Source organism: Amblyraja radiata, chromosome 8, assembly GCF_010909765.2.
Source record: "Amblyraja radiata isolate CabotCenter1 chromosome 8, sAmbRad1.1.pri, whole genome shotgun sequence".
Lineage (NCBI taxonomy): Eukaryota > Metazoa > Chordata > Chondrichthyes > Rajiformes > Rajidae > Amblyraja > Amblyraja radiata.
This window is the reverse complement of record NC_045963.1, coordinates 58,547,105-58,562,213: the sequence shown is the minus strand read 5'-3', so window position 1 is coordinate 58,562,213 and position 15,109 is coordinate 58,547,105. Positions and strand designations below refer to the sequence as shown.

General features: G+C 45.4%; 1 protein-coding gene across 2 annotated transcripts in view; it reads right to left on the bottom strand.

Moving 5' to 3' along the window:
• vta1 (vesicle trafficking 1) overlaps positions 1-15,109 on the bottom strand; it is a 170,184-nt gene that overhangs the window by 33,267 nt on the left and 121,808 nt on the right. For both annotated transcript variants that reach the window (XM_033026004.1, XM_033026005.1), the window contains exons 5-6: positions 14,833-14,941; positions 8,032-8,222 (exon numbers count right to left, since the gene is read on the bottom strand). In XM_033026004.1, the coding sequence (XP_032881895.1) occupies positions 8,032-8,222; positions 14,833-14,941 (300 nt within the window). The remainder of the gene's footprint in view (positions 1-8,031; positions 8,223-14,832; positions 14,942-15,109) is intronic.

The window sequence follows — 15,109 nt, the reverse complement described above, 5'->3', positions numbered from 1 at the left end:
ATAGCATGCAAACAAAGCTTTTCATTGTATCGCTGTACACATGTCGATAAAAAACCAATACCAATACACAGGCAATGTTTGGGCTGCTTATTGCTGTACCAGGAACCTGGGAGGAATGCCAGCAGTGAATTCCCCTCCGCTCAGCATGCAGAGGCTCAATGAAGTGACATGGCTGCTCAGCTCAGCAGTGGAGCTCAGAGCTGCAGTCGGGTCAAAATGGAGAGTGCAGGCCATTGCCGGAGACATTGCCGGCTGCTCCAAGGATCCCTTGTTCTCAGTCGTTACCCGCTGTTAGATGAGATGGAAGCCGCCATCTCCTCCTCTGTCTGCTTGGCTGCACAAAATCACACCTATGATAATCTCTAAGCTTGTTACCACAGAAAAAACATTTGGGGCTGGGAAGAGCTGGGCAGCAACCTCCATCACATACAACAACAGGTCATGACAGAGACCACAGGATCCAGCTGGTCCTTCAACACATAGAGCAACTATACTGAATACAACCTTGAGACCCACATCTCAATGATGTGCAACTCCATTGTTTGCCTCAGCCCACACAACTTCAGTACTCTCACAGGTAGACACTGCACACGGAGCCACGGGAGTTGCATTGCTACAGTCAGCCCAGCTTCCTGATGGCCACAGCAGCAAGGAGGGCAGCATAGACCATCACACAAACCAACCTCCCTTCCATTGACTCCATTTACACCTTATGCTGCCTCCGTCAGATATAGGGACAGTTTCTTCCCAGCTGTTATCAGGCAACTGAACCATCCTACCAACAACTAGAGAGTGTCCTGAGATACTGGAGATGCTCGAACTATCTTTGATCGGACTCTTCAGGACTTTATCTTCCACTGAACATTATTCACGTTAATCTCTTAATCATGTATTTGTACACTCTGGCAAACTCGATTGTAATTATGTATTGTCTTTCCGTTGACTGGTTAGCACACAACAAAAACTTTACACTGTATCTCGGTACATATAACAATAAACTAACCTCAATCAGGAGTTGAGTTCTCAGCAGAGGTCGCACCAGATTATCAATGCAACACTGGGCAGGACAAGGTTTGCTCCATATTTCTTACTGTAATGATTCCTTCTAGTACTGATTTGATCAACACTCGCACACTTGTGAATGCATTTTGTGCAGCAATAAGGTACCAGAATAATAAAATCATAATAGGTAGATAAAAATGCTGGAGAAACTCAGCGGGTGCGGCAGCATCTATGGAGCGAAGGAAATAGGCAAGGTTTCGAGCCGAAACCCTTCGTCAGACTGATGTAGAGTGGGGGGGGGGGGGGGGGGGGGGGGGAAGAAGAGTAATAAAATCATAATATTCTGTAATGCAGAAGAATGGCATTGATCAGGTCTAAGTATACCGAGAAGCCATCCATGTAATCCAATACTTTTGCCCACTTCCCAAATATACATATTCACACGTACAATGTTCAAAGCAGGGAACCATTCAGCCCGTTGAGGCAATGACAGTAAACCACAAACCAACTAGTCCCACTCTCCTACCTTCACTCCATAGTCTTATTAATCTTTTCCTTTCAGATATATTTTCAGGTTTTTTGTGAAAGTCACAATTGTATCTGCCTCCTCACTGCCACTGGCAGTGCATTCCAGATCCAACCCACTCGTGTAACAAACATTTTTGGCACATCACTTCGGTTCTTTTGCCAGTCACCTTCAATTTATATTCCCTAGATCTTGACCACTCCGCCAATGGAAACTTTTATCTCTATTTAGTGATTACACTTCATGATTTTAAATACCTCTATCAAACCTCTGCTTAATCTCCTGCATTCCAAGAAAACAACCCCACCTTATATCCAGATAACTAATGTTCCTCATACCATTTATGACACCAATTCTATTTGTTTTAAATAGTTGTTGATCGCACCTAATTTCCATGTTAAAGTCCTAAATTGAGGCAAAGCTAATTTTAATGCTGTTATATAGGAACTTGCAAAAGCTGAGCAAAAAACAAAGTGCTGGAGGAATTCAGCAGGTCAGGCTGCATCTGTGGAGAGAATGAATAAATGACGTTACAGGTCTGGTCCTTCTTCGGACTGATGCAATTGGGGGGAGAAAGCTGGAAAAGTGAGGTTCGGACAAAACCTGGCAAGTAATCGGTGCAAGAGAGTGGGGGGTGTGCAAGAGAGAGTGGGGGGTGCACGAGAGAGAGTGGCGGGGGGGAAAGAGAAAGCGGGGGGGGGGCGGTGATCGAGAGCGGGTGGAGAGGGCAGAAAGAGCGGGGTGAGTGGCAGAGAGAGTCATGGTGAAAGAAGAGAGTGAGGGAAGAAGGTGGGAGAACAAGCGAGAGGGAGAGGATCATGGCTGTATTGTAACAGCTGTTTGCAGAGACATTGATGGAGATCATTCCTCCTCTCAGCTGCAGATGGCACAGAACTCAGGAAATCCAAGAGCAATGGGAAGTCAGTATATATTTTGTTTTCATTTCAAAGTATTCAACCAGAAAGATAAATTCCAAACTCAACCGAAAATTTGTTTTCTGTCCCGGGGGAATTTGAAGTCAGCGTTGTAAGGAATTAAAATCCTTCCCTTCTTAGCGGTTCCCACCCTGCTAAAGCTGGCTTTTCTTTCTTGGGAATGGAATGTTTCTCATGTTATGAACGTCAGCACCAGACATTTCCAAACTATGTCATCCTCGACAACTTGTGAGTGCAAGAAACAGAATAAACCACCCCGTGTACTGTCCACCAATAGATCCAACCTCAGTGGACATCAGCTCCCATTGTTTCCTCTCCATAGTTCACATTTATGAGCGCAAAAGCAAATGTGATGCATCCAAGTGGAGCCTAGCATAGAAACATAGAAAATACGTGCAGGAGCAGGCTATTGGGCCATTCGAGCCTGCACCGCCATTCAATATGATCATGGCTGATCATCCAACTCAGTATCCTGTACCTGCCTTCTCTCCATACCCCCTGATCCCTTTAGCCACACGGGAAGAGTTAGTATTAACCATGTTCAAATAAGAAAAGGCTGTTACTCTTTTTGCCTCAACTGCAGACATTATCTCCAAACATAGCAAAACTATCAGACGGGAGCTCGGACGTAGGTTGGGACCGGGGGGGGGGGGGGGGGGGGGGGGAGATAGGGTGGTCGAGGTAAGTGGAAATTATTTCAGTGGGGCAGAGGCAGACAGAAACAATGGGTCTGCCATCTTGTCACTAAGCACTTACATCTTGACTATAACTTGACGCATCTTTTTCCATGTGTCCCGATTCTTTCCACTAATACCTGGCTCTACTCTGAGGACCACCTTCCTCCCTGTCCCCGCCCTCACCCAGTCAGTTTGACAGCACCGTGGTCAACTGGCTTATTTTCTCAGTGACAACAAATCCCTCCACACCAATGCTATATGCAGATGATCTGAAGTCTCCTTGCTTCTTCGTGTAAGAGATATGCAGTCAGACTCCCATTCAGCATGATGAACCAAAACTTATTTTTATAAATTCTGCCTGACCTGCTGAGTACAATCAGCATCCTCTGCTTTGATCTCACATTTCCAGCATCTGCACAATGTTTATTTCTCCAGTCTGCATCACATAGTGAGAAGATAGAACAAACAAGTACAGCACCAGAACAGGCTCTTTGGCTCACAATGTTTTGTGTTGAACAGGATGACAAGATAAAGTAATCTCATCTGCCTGCACATGATCCATATCCCTCCATTCCCTGCATATCCATGTGCCTAACTAAAGGGCCTGTCCCACTTGGGCGACCTAATCTGAGAGTTTATAAGAGTGTCTTTGACCTTTCAAACTCGCAGCATGGTCAACACGTGGTCGTAGGAGGTCCTATGAGGTAGCTGGAACTCTCCTTCATGCTCGAGGGAAGTTCCCGAATAGTCGTGGCCTCAGCTAGGTTGCGGAAATCTTTCAGCATGTTGAAAAATTTTCACAAGTAAAATTTGGTCGGCATGGGTCTTTTGAACTCGTAGTGCAGTGGTGTGGGGTCGCTATTTAGTTACAGGCAATTGAGGGCAGCCATAGGCAATCTCCTTCGCTGGACTGGACATTTTGATTGGATCATTGGAGTTTCAGGACCTAGGAAGACTACCGGTAGGTAAAATGCCCGCTAAACTCTATTAAACTTCATAAAAGTGTCTCCATTCCTTCCCCCCCCACATTCTCTCCCCTTCTATCCCCCCCCCAACCCCCCCCGCGCTATCTAAAGGATTTATCGTTACTGGCAGCCATTCAGACAACGCTCTCCTGGCCCCTGCCTTCGCGACGTGTGTGTGTATGTGTGGGGTGTGTGTGGGGTGTGTGGTGTGTGTATGTGTGGTGTGTGGTGTGTGCGTGTGTGTGTGTGTGGTGTGGTGTGTGTGTGGGTGTGTGCTGTGTGTGGTGTGTGGGGTGTGTGGTGTGTGTGTGTGGTGTGTGTGTGTGGGTGTGGTGTTGTGTGTGTGGTGTGTGTGTGTGGTGTGGTGTGTGTGTGTGTGGTTGTGTGTGTGTGTGTGTGGTGTGTGTGTGTGTGGGTGTTGTGTGTGGTGTGTGTGTGTGTGTGGTGTGTGTGTGTGTGGTGTGTGTGTGTGTGTGTGTGTGTGTGTAGTGTATAGTGTGTGTGGTGTGTGTGTGTGTGTGTGGTGTGTGTGGTGTGGTGTGTGGTGGGTGTGTGTGTGTGGTGTGGGTGTGTGTGTGTGTGTGTGTGTGTGTGGTGCGTGTGTGTGGTGTGTGTGTGTGGTGTGTGTGTGGTGTGTGTGTGTGTGTGTGTGTGTGTGTGTGTGTGTGTGGTGTGGTGTGTGTGTGTGTGGTGTGTGTGTGTGGTGTGTGTGTGCGTGGTGTGTGTGGTGTGTGTGTGTGGTGTGTGTGGTGTGTGTGTGTGTGTGTGTGTGTGTGGTGTGTGTGTGTGTGGTGTGTGTGTGCGTGTGCGGTCGGTCGATGCAGCTCGCGGTTTCAACGCGGACGGGTCGATCCAGCTCGCGGTTTCAATGCGTACGGTCGATCCAGATCAAAGCTATCCAGGCGAGTGCTCTCGAGCTGGAAGGTCGAGGACACTTGTTTTAATTCACCGATTAGGTCACCCATGGGACAGGCCCTTAAAAGCTGCTTAAACGCCACTATTGTATCTATCTCCATCACCACCCCTGGCAGTGTGTTCCAGACGCCCATTACCCTCTATGCTAAAAATTTGCCCCGCACAACTTCTTTAAACTTTGCCCCTTTCACATGAAAACTATGGCCTCGAGTCTTAGCCATTTCCACCCTGTTCGCTTTCCCATTTTCATCCATGTTGTTCGATTATTTTCAGAACATCTTTAAGTGAATCTTAGGGATAGGATTCACATATTTGAAATGGAATGTGCTGATTTGCGACAGTTAGCATGTAGTCCAATGAGTCTGCAGCAGATCATATCTTCCAAACTTAACAGTGTTTATGAGAAGGTGACAAAGGTGATTGATGAAGGAAGGGCAGTAGATGTGGTCTACATGGACTTTAGTGAGGTATTTGACACAATTCCTCATGGTATGCTGAAACACAAGTTAATGATGCATGGAACCCACCGTGACTTAGTAACTAGCAAGATAATTATCAAGAAAACAGAAAAAATTAATATAAAAATAGTGTAGTGATGGAAGGGTGTTATTTTGGCTGGAGGTCTGTGCCAGTGATGTTCCACAGGGATCTGCCCTGGCACCTCTGCTGTTTGTTATATAAATAAATGATCTGGGTTAAAACATAGATGGGCTGGTAAGTAAATTTGCTGACAACACAAACATTGATGGTATTGAGAACAGTGAAGAAGGCTGTCGCAAGATATAGTAGGACGCAGATTATTTGCAGATATCGGCAGAGAAATGGCGGATGGCGTTTAATCATTGTAAATGCAAGGTATTGTATTTTCGGAGATCAAATGCATACAGTCTGTGGCAGGCTCCCTTAACAGCATTGGTGTACGAAAGGATCCTGGGGTCCAAGTCCATAGGTCTTTGACAGTAGAAACCCAAGTGGTAAAGTAGTACAGAAGGCATATGGTATGCAGTCTTCATCAGTCAGGTCACTGAGTGTAAAAGTCAGAAAGGCATGATGCAACTTTATTCAACTTTGTACAGGTGTTCTAGTTATTCCATTACAAGAAGGATGTGCAGGCTTTGCAAATAATGCAGAAGTTTACCAGGATGCTGCTTAGATTAGAGGCATAAACTATAAGAAAAGATTAGAGAAATGTTAACTGTTTTCTCTGAAGTGTCGGAGGCTGTGGGGAACCCCAATAGAGGTCTATAATTTTGAGAGGCATAGATAGAGTACATGGTCAGAATCTTTTGCCCAGGATTGAAATGTTAAATATTCGGTGACATTGCTTTAAAGTGAGATGGAGAACGTTTAACAGAGATTTGCAAGACAAGTTTTGTTTTTACACAAAGTGGTAGGTGCCTGGAAGGAGCTGCCAGTTGTTAAAGCAGAAGCAAATACAATAGTGGCATTTAAGTATTTTAGACAGGCACATGAACATGCAGCAAAGTAGGTTTGTGAATCATGTGGAGGCAAAGGAAGAGTTTAATTTGACATCAAGATCTGCACAGATCTACAACAATATATTCTTAGCCGACTGGCATCCATGGGGATTGAGGGGTGCAAGTTGCATGAATATTTCAATTCAATTCAATTTATTGTCATTTGGACCCCTTGAGGTCCAAACGAAATGCCGTTTCTGCAGCCATACATTACAAACAAATAGACCCAAGACACAACATAATTTACATAAACATCCATCACATTGCTGTGATGGAAGGCCCAAAAAACTTCTCTCTCCACTGCACTCTCCCCCCCGATGTCAGAGTCAAAGTCAAAGCCCCCGGCGGGCGATGGCGATTGTCCCGTGGCCATTAAAGCCACGCCGGGGTGATGCAAGGTCGCACACTTGGTGTTAGAGCCCCCGGCGCGCGCTCGCAGAGACCCGCCGCCATTCCAAGCCGCGCGGGGCGGTGCTGTAAGGCCCCGCTCCAGGAGCTCTTCAACCCCGCAACTCGGGCGGGAGAAGTCGCCGCTGCGGAAGCCCCGAAAAGCGGTCTCCTCCAGGGACCCGCGGGCTCCCGGTGTTACCGTCCGCCAAACCCGCAGTTGCAGCCACCGAATCTCCGGGGGTCGGGCCGCAGCAGCGTCCACCACAGCTCCACCCGCTCTGGACTCGGCCAGCTCCGCGACGGTGAGGTGAGTAGTCGGCACCACAGCCCCCGGTCTTACTGTTGGAGGCCGCTCCTCGTTGCAGCCCCAACGACAACGGAGACCCGACAAAGAAAAGGTCGGGTCTCCCGTGCAGGGAGAGATTTAAACGTTACCCCCAACCCCCCCACACCACCCCCACCCCCCCACACACATACCCCAACAAAAAATAACAAAAACTACATAAAAACATAGACATAAAATAATAAAAACGCAGACGGACTGCAGAGGCCGCTGCAGACGAGAGTCGCGCCGCCTACCGGAAACATGATGGTTGAGGGAGCAATTTTCTTAAAAATATGACAGTACATCATATACCAACGTTCTGTGTACAAACCTTTGAATGAACTGCCAGACTATATATAATTTCCATACCCTTTTAAATTACTTTTGCACTGTAATTCTATATTAAAACTAACCAGTATTAATGGAAAAATAAATCAAGTGAATAACTACATCGTATGAAGTGCCAAATCTTCCAAGAAGATTTTGCTGCAAATCATCCAACAACTGCAGTTTCCTTATTTATAAACTTAAATAACTTTGTCTTTTCAAGAGCAAAAATAAGTGTGTAGAATATAGTGTTAAAACATTGATGATAGGAAGCTTTAAATAAACACTTGATAGCACCAGGTTTCACAGCTCGTGGGTGAGGTTTTGCATTACTGGACCCCACAACTTCCCGTTCAAGAAAATCATAGATAGCCACAGTTTCCAGTTGCATAAATACAGGCCGGTCGAGAGTGAGCAGCCTTGTATCTGCACCAGATGCTACCTGCTCCTTTTAAGGGTTCATTCTATGCATCTATCACATTGTACCATACCTGAGTTGCCGGGCACTTCAGCTGGAGTATTGGCTGGAGCGTGAGCACCAGGAGGAATTTGAATGGTAGAGAAGTTTGACGGAGGGTGATCAGCAGTTGGAGTCTGAATGTTGGAGAGGTCAGATGATGGCAGTCTGCAACAGGATTATTGGAGTCAGAAGACTGTGGAAGAGAAACATCGTCCTCGTTCTCTGCAAATAAATAATGCATTTGGTTAACAATCATTTCAATACAAGAGAGTTCTTAAATTATTTTTAATTATTATGCTAGTTAGATCTAGTTGGTCTAATATGCATTAAGGATAGCAACTGGTCACAGGCCCTCCTCCCATGGAGGGGAGATATAGCAAAGTGCCATTCAGACATTGGAACTTGAGCCACTATTAGTTTTCACAGCAGTCTAAGTTGTTTCCCTGTATGTGCTCCAATGCAAGATCAATAACTTGAAAAGTTAACACTGTTTCACACTCCATGGATGCTTGATGACAAGCTGAATATGTTCAGCATTTTTAAATTTCAGATTTCCAGTATCTGCAGAAATGAATGGTCAACTCCTGTTCCATAATTTATCTCCCCTGTGACTGTGTAATTCTTCCTGTTTAAAAACACATTTTGTTTAATTCGACCCAAAATGGTCTGTTTTTAAATTGACTGAGATAACAGAAGGGAGGTGTAAGGTGTGGCATGGTCACAACTAAACACAGTACCATTGTGGCACTATCAACAACTTCCAGCCTGGTTTATTATTCAACCCCACAGTTATAGGAAGTCAAGGAACCAGAGCCAATATTGGCTTCAAAGATATATTCTCTGAGAACTTAAAAACAAACTAAAATAAATCCAAAACACTGGAAATTGACAGAAGGCAAATAATCCATTTTACATGTTGGTCACAATGGATGTACTTATGGAATTTATTCTTCAAAATACCAACTCCAATACTCCAATACTAGTCACTAATGAAGATTTGCATTTGTCCTTCGATGTAAAAAAAACATAAAAAGCTACATATAAAGTTTAAATCAATTATCTCATTAATGTGCAAATATTCTTAAATGCAGGTATCTACAATTTTTTTAATGTTGTTCAAGAAGGTAAGTCTTTCTAGTAATAAATCAAATTCCTTATCCATCTCTAAGCTTTGTTTTTTTAATACCCTTTAAATATAGTAATGCACTGGTATTGGAATGTGTTTATTTCCGTCACGTGTACCAAGATGCAGTTGGAGAAATGAGGAACAGCAGATACTGGTTTATACCAAAGATAGACACAAATGCTGGAGTAACTCAGCGGGTCAGGCATCTCAGGAGAAAAAGGATGGGTGATGTTTCGGGTCGGAATCCTTCTGCAGACTGGAAATGGGGGGGGAGGTGGTATCTTAGTACTGCTAGGAGGAGAAGAGTGTTCGTAGAGAGAAATTGGTTGGGTTTTTGTTCGAGGAAGAAGCGACGGGCTTAAGGCCATCCTGGTGGGGGACAGAGGTGTAGAGAGACTGAATGTCCATGGTAAAGATGAGTGAATGGGGGCCTGGAAACCAAAGGTTGTTAAAGAGTTAAAAGAAGGGCATGCGAGGTGTCCTGGACGAAGATGGGAAGGGGTTAGGCAAAGGGGGATAGGATAGAATCGATGTAGATTTGGTGGTACATGCCTTCAAGATTTTGCACCTTCTCCCCAATAGGAGAGGGGGGAGAGAATGTTGCCTTGATAGCTGTAATGGGATGAAGAAGCAAAAAAAGAGGATTTCTGCATAAGATTTTGTTTACTCTCAACAGAAGTAAAATTTTGTTTTTACTTGTTTTCCCAATTCCAATCTCAGTATGGTGCACTCCAGAAACTCCTCCTGTGGGGCTACAGATGATTGCCATATGCAATTCCCCAGGGGTTCAAAACCATGATGCCTTATCATCCTTCAATGCAAACATGATGACTCGAGAGAGCCAATTTGCCATAAGCAGACAAATAAACAGTCAAAATAAAACTAATCCAGTAAATAAGCATCATGCTGACTCTCAAAACAGAGAAGTCAAAGAGAAAAAATAAATAGAGCTGGCAAAAAGATTGTGTGGACAAGGTGAAACTATTTCCACTGGTTTTAGGAATGTTGATCAGAATATACGGGTGTAATTGCAGAACAGTGAAAGCGAAGGTGAGAGGAAATTTAATGAAAATATAGCAAGTAAGGTTGTTGTACGTAGTTGCCTAAAAGTGCAATGTTAATATGGGGTTTGGAAAGTTACTTTAAAAATGCCACTTAAGGATGTCTAAAGAATGGTCATTAAATGGTTCTGTCAGAAATGCCCAAGTTGCACGGCCAGCTTGGAAAATAGAAGGTGCACAGGAATAATTGGCTGCTGTGCTGCATACGGTTCATCTGCCACAGACTTACACTTGAGGTATTTAGAGATCTGGGACCTCATGGCAAAGCTATCTGCACATTCTTGGGAAAATACAGCTCATAATTTGTCAAATGTCAGTAACAGCTGCTCAAAAGGATGTCCTGCAGAAAGTTCCCAACGTGTAAACAACTCAGAATATATATTAATGAGAGAGGTTGTACAGCTCCAGATACCCTGCTTCAATGCAGACTTTCTCCCATTCCATTTTACTTATTCATTAATTTCCTCTACTTGTTAATGGAAAAGGCGACATGACTTGCAGGCAATGCCTTCAAACAACGGAGTTCTTGTAGTGGCTATAAAGTCAAAGAGAGTTAGAAAGTCTTTTGCAAATACTTTGTGAGCAGACATCATTAGCATTTGGTATTTGGCTCTGCCCTTCTCATGTTGTAACGGACTGTTTCTCTGCAGTTGACACAATTTATAACAATATGCCAAAATCAGTAACTCATTATGAGACAACGTATCAGAGAAGGATTCAAATAATATCTTAATCATTATTTTGAAACAAAAACAGAAAATGGTGTGGGCACTCAACAGGCCAGGAAGCAGCGATGACAGAGAAAAAACTTTATTTCAGTTCTATGATGGAGGAGGTTAATTGAATCACCAGTATGACATTGGATCCGTCCTTGTTATCATATATCAGTAATTGGGAGCTTGCTGTGCAGATTTTGGCTGCCATATTTTCTGCATTGTCACAATGACTACATACATTTCAAAAAGTACTTAATTGGCAGTTAACTGCTATGAGATATCCTGATGTTCTAAAATGTATTTAATTGTGTTATGTAATTTGGCACATTCCCAAAATTTAGCAAAGGTTGTGAAGCAGGGAATTCCATTCGCATGGTTTCCAATGCAGCTCTATGAAGGGACTGTTTTGGTTTGTGATGTTCCAATAACATTGAAGTATATTTGAGTTTCAGCACAAGATTTATTACACTTCACTTTTCCAACCATCCCAAAGTTTCCCCCTGAAGCTGGCAGAATGCTTCTTGTACCAGATATTTTTACAGATGTGCGGATTCACTTGAAGTGAAACTGTGCCCCAGCAAATATAAGCTTTGCACAACCTGATGACAGAAATCAAATGAAAAATGTTGCAGCTGCCGGAACTCTGAAACATAAATCAAAATCATTGCTAACACTACGGAGATCCACCACCATTTGTGGAGGGATATACAGTGATGAGTTCTGATCAAATGGTCAGTGGCCTAAAACATTAACTCTTTCTCAGTCCAAAATGCTGCCTGACACAAGCTCTTTCTGACATTTATTGCATTTACTTGCAGACTGCAGATTCTTTTAATGAACAATCTTACAAATTAGCATAAATCTTGGCTGAAAATGGAGGCCATATTTTTTTGTTTAACAAAGCCAAAATGTTGCCATTAAAAAAACCTCAAACCAGCATCAAGGTAACCCATTAATTGCCTCTCTATTGCCACAAGATATGTAATACATTCATACACACCCTAATTTAGCCATTTGCTCCATCTAATAATTTTGCATGCATTCAATGACTGCCTCAGCAAGAAGCCACACAGAGTGTACGATCCAGCAGTCTTTCCTGTCATGATGTGCAGCAAAATAGAAAATTAGTAAATGTGGTTTCTCAATTTTAGGTGATCTGTAACAAACCCCCTCCTTCCCCTTTCGTCCCACACTCCTCCCTATCTTCTCCCCCATGTCCCTCCTGGACTCGCACCTATTTCTCGGACCCCCCTCTCCCTACATACCTTACTTGGGCTTCACATTTCACAACTCCTCAATCCTTCTGTCTCAAACTTTCTGTTTTTCATCTCTGGCCTTTGTCCAACTGTCTACCGATCATCCCCCACCTTGGTCTATTCCAGCCAGTTCCTCAGGTATGAAGACAGGATGTTCATGTCTTCAGAGAGGCCCTCTTCTGCTGCTTCCCAGGATGGCTTACTGAGTAGGATGGCCTGGTCATCAGCATAGCCATACTTCTTTGACTGGGTTGCAGGCAGGTCATGGATGTAGATGTTAAACAGCATTGGTGCCAGCACTGAGCCCTGTGAGACGCCGTTCTTAAGTTTCCTCACCCTGCTGCATTGCCCGTTGCTGGTGTATAGCCTGAAGCTCAGTATCTCTATGATGAAGCTTGTCTGGGATGGTTTCCAGAAGCTTCATGTGTAGCCCACGCAGCCAGACAGTATCATATGCAGCTGTGAGGTCCAAGAATACCTCACAGCTGCATGTGAGGTCCAAGAAGACAGCGCCTGCCTTCTCCCCAGCCTGGAAGCTGTCCTCTATGTCTTGGCACAGGAGGGACACCTGGTCTGCCGTTGACCTACCGCTTCGGAAGCCAGCCTGTTCTTTAGGCAGCTGGGGGTCGATCACTGGATTGAGGCGTGTGTGGAGGAGACGTTCCAGGAGCTTGTATGGAACACACAGCAGTGAGATGGGTCGGTATCCCTTGGGGTCATCGCTAGGCTTGTTTGGCTTCGGCAGAGCAATCACCTTGGCATGGCGCCAGATCTTTGGCTGCTTCAGGCAGCGGAAGCACGTGGAGAGGAAGGAGCTTATTCATGGTCTGCCACGCCTGACGGCTGGAGTGTGTGAAATCAATTGATTCCACTGTCTCCATCCATCTTTGCCTGCGTTTCTCATTTAGTCTGCAGATCAGGTCGTTCGCTACTTTGTCCCTGACTTCGCTGGTTTGTGATTCTGTGTGGGCGCGAAGTAGGTCTTCACATTCGTCATCCCAGCAGGGAACATAGGCTTTACGTACACCGCGGGCGGGGGATGTTCTTCTTGGCGACGGCCAGCAGCATCTTGCAGTATTAGTCGTAGGCGTTGTTCAGGTTGGTGGGGCGTGGGTGTGAGAGGCCAACGGCTGCCTTATTCACTTGTTGTGTGAAGCCTGTTCCAGTTTGCTTTCCGGAAGTTCCACCTCTTGACGTCTTTCCCTTCCACGGGCTGGACCAGAGATGGAATGGTTATGGGCGATGGGTATATGATGGAATGGTTATGAGCGATGAGGAGCTCAGCATGGGTAAGACAACATCTTCAATGTTCCACCTCAACAACGGGGAAGCGAACTGCGAGATGAACGTCATGATGGATAACGCCCGTTTACGGTCCCAGCCTGTCCCCACCTACCTTGGTGTGAAGCTCGACAGAACGTTGTCATTCAAACAACACCTGGAAGGTGCCAAGGCAAAGACAAGCGCCCGTGCCGCACTGACACGCCGCCTAGCCGGCACCACATGGGGAGCCACGACGAAGACACTGCGCATGTCCACAGTGGCCCTGGTGTTGTCAGCCGCCGAGTACTGTGCCTCGGTTTGGTGCCATAGCCCTCACGCCAAGAAGCTGGATGCTGCCCTCAACAGCGCCCTGCGGACTGTCTCCGGATGACTACGAGCCACCCCAGCAAAGCAAATGCCCGTCCTCGCTGGCATCGCCCCAGCCAACATCAGACGAGAAGCAACCACGCTGGCCCTCTCTCGAAAGGCACAGACCAGTAAATCCCACCTCCTTCATCAGATCGACACAGAGACACCACGACGAGTGCGCCTCAAGTCACGGCACCCCTTTGCCATGCAAGCCCAAGAGCTGCTCTGCACAACACCGGCTGATGCTGCTAAGACCGCCTGGGTCAAGACGAGATGGAGAGACCAGTGGAAGTCAGGGAAACCATCTAGGCTACACCAGTACATCAATGGCCCCATGGACGTCCCTGGCCAGTACCTGCCCCGAAAGCAGTGGACAACCCTCAACCTCTTGAGGACACGCATCGGATGTTATGGAGTAGCGATGAAGAGGTGGGGCCTCGTGGACGGTGCCTCACGCGAGTGTGGGGACCCAACACAGACAGTGGAGCACATAGTCACCAGTTGCCCCAAACACCGGCCACCGAATGGTGAACGAGGTCTGATTGACCTGGACGATGACACGTTGGCCTGGCTCGCCTCAACGGAGCTGCAGGTCTGAAAGAGATACGACAGAAGAAGAAGTCTCTTCCAGCTTTCTTTCCACCCCCTGCAATCAGTCTGAAGAAGGGTCCCGACTCCTATCCATGTCTGCCAGGAATACTGCCTGACCCGCTGAGTTACTTCAGCGCTGTCTTTTTTTAATTAGTCATCCTCATATTGCCTCTTTCTCAGAGATGCCAATCCATGCAAACTCACTGTGCAGGAAATGCTGATGGATTTGCTATACCCGTAATGCAGAATCTATGGGGGGTTAAGCAGTTGCAATGATGAGAACTCTGTGTAGCTGATAATCATGAAGAGCCCAATTTACTTCAGTATTTTGTGGCAAGAATAAAATAAATACTTCATCTTTTTGCATACATGCAGTTCAAGTGATACCAGTTAAATTCTGCGTTGTTTTAGTGTCTACTTGTACTGAAGTACCAAAAAACTGATACTTACCAAATTCTGTTTCCATCCCCAGTGGTCCTGAATTGGGAGTTTCACCATTTTTCAAGCAGTTGTGGATATAGGCTGCTTTCCACTTTGCATATTTCCTATGTTGAATGTTCTAATATAGAGGGTAAAAACAATAATTAAATCATTCATATGTTGGTAATCAAAAAAATGTTACAACAAAATTAAAGGAACAAGACCTCAACAACTTAATCATACAACTTATGGGTGGCACGGTGGTGCAGCGGTAGAGTTGCAGCCTTACAGCACTTGTAGCGCCAGA